Source organism: Limulus polyphemus, unplaced genomic scaffold (assembly GCF_000517525.1).
Source record: "Limulus polyphemus unplaced genomic scaffold, Limulus_polyphemus-2.1.2 Scaffold15, whole genome shotgun sequence".
NCBI classification, from domain to species: Eukaryota; Metazoa; Arthropoda; class Merostomata; order Xiphosura; family Limulidae; genus Limulus; species Limulus polyphemus.
In genome coordinates this window covers 1,586,679-1,590,747 of record NW_013665625.1, presented here as the reverse complement: position 1 = coordinate 1,590,747, position 4,069 = coordinate 1,586,679, and the positions used below count along the sequence as shown (strand labels likewise).

At 31.4% G+C, this 4,069-nt stretch overlaps 1 protein-coding gene across 5 annotated transcripts in view; it reads left to right on the top strand.

Moving 5' to 3' along the window:
• The window catches only part of LOC106457262, a 126,869-nt gene that overhangs the window by 24,142 nt on the left and 98,658 nt on the right, over positions 1 to 4,069 (top strand). For 4 of the 5 annotated variants that reach the window (XR_002610154.1, XM_022383327.1, XM_022383332.1 and 1 more), the window contains exon 4: positions 1,396 to 1,605. The exons of the other annotated variant lie outside the window; for it this stretch is intronic. Coding sequence is in view for 3 of the 4 variants with exons in the window: in XM_022383327.1 (XP_022239035.1) it covers positions 1,396 to 1,605 (210 nt within the window). In the remaining variant the exon portion in view is untranslated. The remainder of the gene's footprint in view (positions 1 to 1,395; positions 1,606 to 4,069) is intronic. 5 annotated transcript variants of the gene reach the window in all.

Below are 4,069 nucleotides of genomic sequence, written 5' to 3'. Positions count from 1 at the left end.
CTCTTCTAGTTACAACTTTTGTACTTGGTTGCTGCTTGATGTAGGTTGCTAAGCCTTTAAAAAATTGCATGTGGAGGATATGGTACACAAAATACTATTTTTAAGTACATACATACAAATAAAGTCAATAAAGGATTAAATCAGTAACAAAGACCTAATAATCTTATACATTTAAGCATATTAAAAGAGAATTCCTCTACGCGAATCTCTTTCTTTGCTGGAGAATTGTATTAAATCGAAAGTAGCTCACATTCTAAAAACGAATCATATTAGTTCATATAATTGGTGTTTTTCTGTGTTTTTTAATATTTGCTTTTAAATTAAGAAATTGAGTAATATATAGTAATAAATTTGAATTATAATTCACAGTTTGATACCAAACTTATTGACATAAATTCATGAAATAGTAGTTCAGTAAAATTTTGAATGCAAGTCAACAAACGAGTTGACATGGCCTTTCATCTGTGACCCATCTTGAAAAGGTTAAGCACCTGTACTAGAAATTAATCTCACTAAGTATTCGTGTTATCGGCGTTTGTTGTCATTGCGAAATTCCACATGCCCATATATATACATACAAACATTGCTCAATACAATGTGTGGTAATGTAACTAAATGAGCTGTATACACTGTACTGTGTTACCACGCATAGCCATTAACGCTCAGTTGAACTCCATACAAATTTTATGCAGCTTGTCCACAGTAGAAAGTTTAGTAACTGAAACAGCATTATTAGCCAATCACAAAACCTAACTTTTCCTGATGTTTTTAGTCCCTTTTGGTGGATTGTATCAACATTTCTCTTGTACAAAGTATAATCTTTTTTTGAAAAAAAAAGTGGAACAAAAGATATTTTTTGTGGGGATTCAAATTTTTTAGTTCGTAATTAGGGAACTTACCAATGATTGTGGCTGAGGATTGGAGTCAACATTACGTGTATAGTGTGGGCATGGATAAGTGTACAGTGGACTGCAATGCTGTTTTGAGTAAGGGTCAGTTCCAGAGTGCTAGGAATCTCCGTCCCACCAAACATGCTTGCCTTTTCAGCCGTGGGGGCATTATAATGTGATGGTCAATCTCACTATTCATTGGTAAAAGAGTAGCCCAAGAGTTGACAGTGGGTCATGATGACTAGCTGCCTTTCCTCTAGTCCTACACTGCTAAGTTAGGGACGGCTAGCGAAGATGGTTCTCGTGTAGCTTTGCACGAAATTAAACAAACAAACCAGGGTGCTAGTCGTCTGTCGGACAACACAGGGGTTTAAGTTGGCTATCTGAGAAAGTTTTTAGTTGTCTCGCACAACTGCTAAAATTGAACTCTACATATGATTGTTAAAGAATTTGAAAGGTGAAATGAAGTAACTGAGGTTAATTTTTTGTTTTTTACGTATTTTAGGCTGTTGTCCAGTTCTTCCTCGTTCTGAGTTGCCTCCAGGACTTACAGTTGCTCTCCAGGCAAAAATACGTGCTCTAGAGCAACGATGTAAAGCTTGTTGGTTGAAGGTTTGTTACCAAAAGTTCTTTGTCACACCAAGCGTTCGAGAAATTGTCTTACAGTTTACACCAAGGATTGAAAGCACTGAAGAGCCAATGCTAACTGGAACAGGTGTGACTTTTTAGATGTTTGAAATTGAGTTTTTTCCATTTTCATTTCATTACTCTTTTTCTATCTTTCATGTCTGTGTGGATCATAAGATTTTCTTTTATTTTTTGTCATACATATGAATGTGAAAAGATTTGATAATGTAGGTAAATTTAGTATTTCAAAGTCTTCTTTGATTTTAGAACTGTATTACGTGGTGTTTATTTTTAAGTTTTATTTCACATGTGATTTCTTTTAATTATCTTTAAAACTTTTTTGAGGTCATTACATGTGAATAGATTATTTAATTATCAACATATTTCTTTCCCAAGCATTTACATCTATAAAATATAGAACTTATTTTTTGTCTTTTTGATGTTTTGAAGTTCCTGGTATTTGTTGAACAGGAAGTTGTAATTAACTGTCACATTTAGTGATGGTTCAAGTGGCTCATTCTCCTTCCATTAAGTGATAGTCAACTAATATTTTTATCTGATTTGTAAAAAAATCATTATCAATAAAAAATTTTACAATGCTTATCAGAGATATTATTTCAAAATTGTTATTTTTATGAAAGTTTGTAACATGGGTAAAGTGGTGTTTTTAATGTATTTTAAAATAGGTTGTAATGGATATTTATTTAGTATTTAATATCTAGTTTGTCTGTTTTACTTATGGATACTTGGTTTAGCTAGATAGTACGTATTTGGCAGCCAAGTAGGTTTAATTTACTAGGAACAGTATAATCCAAAACCTAATAGAAAGTAGCTTGTTATGAATGACAGATAGACTAACAAAAAAAAGACAATAACTTTAATAATATATAAAATAATAACACTAATAAACTTGATTTTTCAGTAACAATTGCAAAACATATTAAACTCCTGTATCAGAAACATTTATTTGTGTGCATTAATTATTTTAATTTATTTTCCAAAACACATAACCCTACTTTCTTGTGTCACACAAATAAATCTTATTAAACTTAAATTGAATTCAAACAGTTGTAGTATGTTAAATGAATCTTTATAATTGACTGTTTTAATCAGTCTTTTGATAAATAATTAGTAATCAGTAACTCTAGTAACTAAGTTTTTAATATAGTCGCTGTATTATTATTAAAGCTCATCACTTATCACTTACTGAAGGCACTTATACTGTGTGGCATCATGGTTCATATTGTCTTGCCTTCTGCATGTTAGAAACTTGTGTTGATAGTTGTCAGAAATTTTCATCCACCTGGGTACCCCAGAATTACCCATCCAGATAGGATTTTTGGTACCTGTTCAAACTCTAGTATTTTGTTTGCATTTTTACAAAATTTCATATTTGCTTGTATTTCTTATCATTTCTAGTATCCTGTTAACCCTATCTCAACGGGTCACGTGCCAAAGGCCATGTCATCGTATTTGTTGACTTGCATTCATAATTTTATTGAACTACCATTTCATGAATCTGTCAATAAGTTTGGTATCAAATTGTAGATTATAATTCAAATTTTAGTAATGTACATTAGTTAATTTCTTAATTCAAAAGTAAATTTAAAAAAAACACAGCTAAACATCGATTTTTGTATGTCACGTGGTATGTTGAATGCAGCACTGGTTCAGATTAGATGTTTGTGATGTCAAGATACAAAATATACAGTTTTGTAAAAATTAGGAATTCAAACAACCCATATTGACAAGCTAGAATATAAAATAAGAATGTCTTATCTTTTCTATTTGCTAAGATGTCGCTCCTGTACTGATTCAAACACAGGGCCCACCCCCCACCTTCTATCCACTTTTGGAAATGGTCCCTTATATGCACTTACTTCTATGTATGACATGAAAAACCAATCAAGAGCTCAGAATGTCCCCCTAGTAGTTTTCTCAGCCATTTTGATGTGTTATTGTGTTAATTCTTTTGATAAGTTAAGTCTTTAGTGAGCTCAAAATTAAACATTTTTTTTAGACCCAAATACAGCTTACTTACTACGCTTGATAAATTATAGTAGAATTCTTTGGTATCGATATAGTAATTTACGATTTTTTGTTTAATCAAAATGTATATATAAAAACTAAAAAAAAATTCTTTTTACACACTTCACATGGGAAATTTCATAAGGCTCAGCAACCTATGATAAGCGGCAAATGAGTACAAAGTTCATAACTAGGAGAGATAAGTGTTTTCTTTACTTTATTTACTGTTCCTTGTTTTAAGAAATATAAGTTTAGAGCTTATTTGTAAATATTAATATTGCATATACATATGTAATGTGTAATAGTTGAAATGTGACTGTATTTTACAAAATACTAGTCCAGTAAAACACAGCCAAGACAGGTCACTTTGTAAAGACTAAAGATCAGTTATATATTATTGGATAAAGTAACACAAGTGCACATGCGCAGCATCATTGTAACTTCTGTATTGTTAGCCAGGCATGGCTGGAAGTCATATAATAAAATAATAATATACTCAATAATATAATAGTTATTAGTAGACG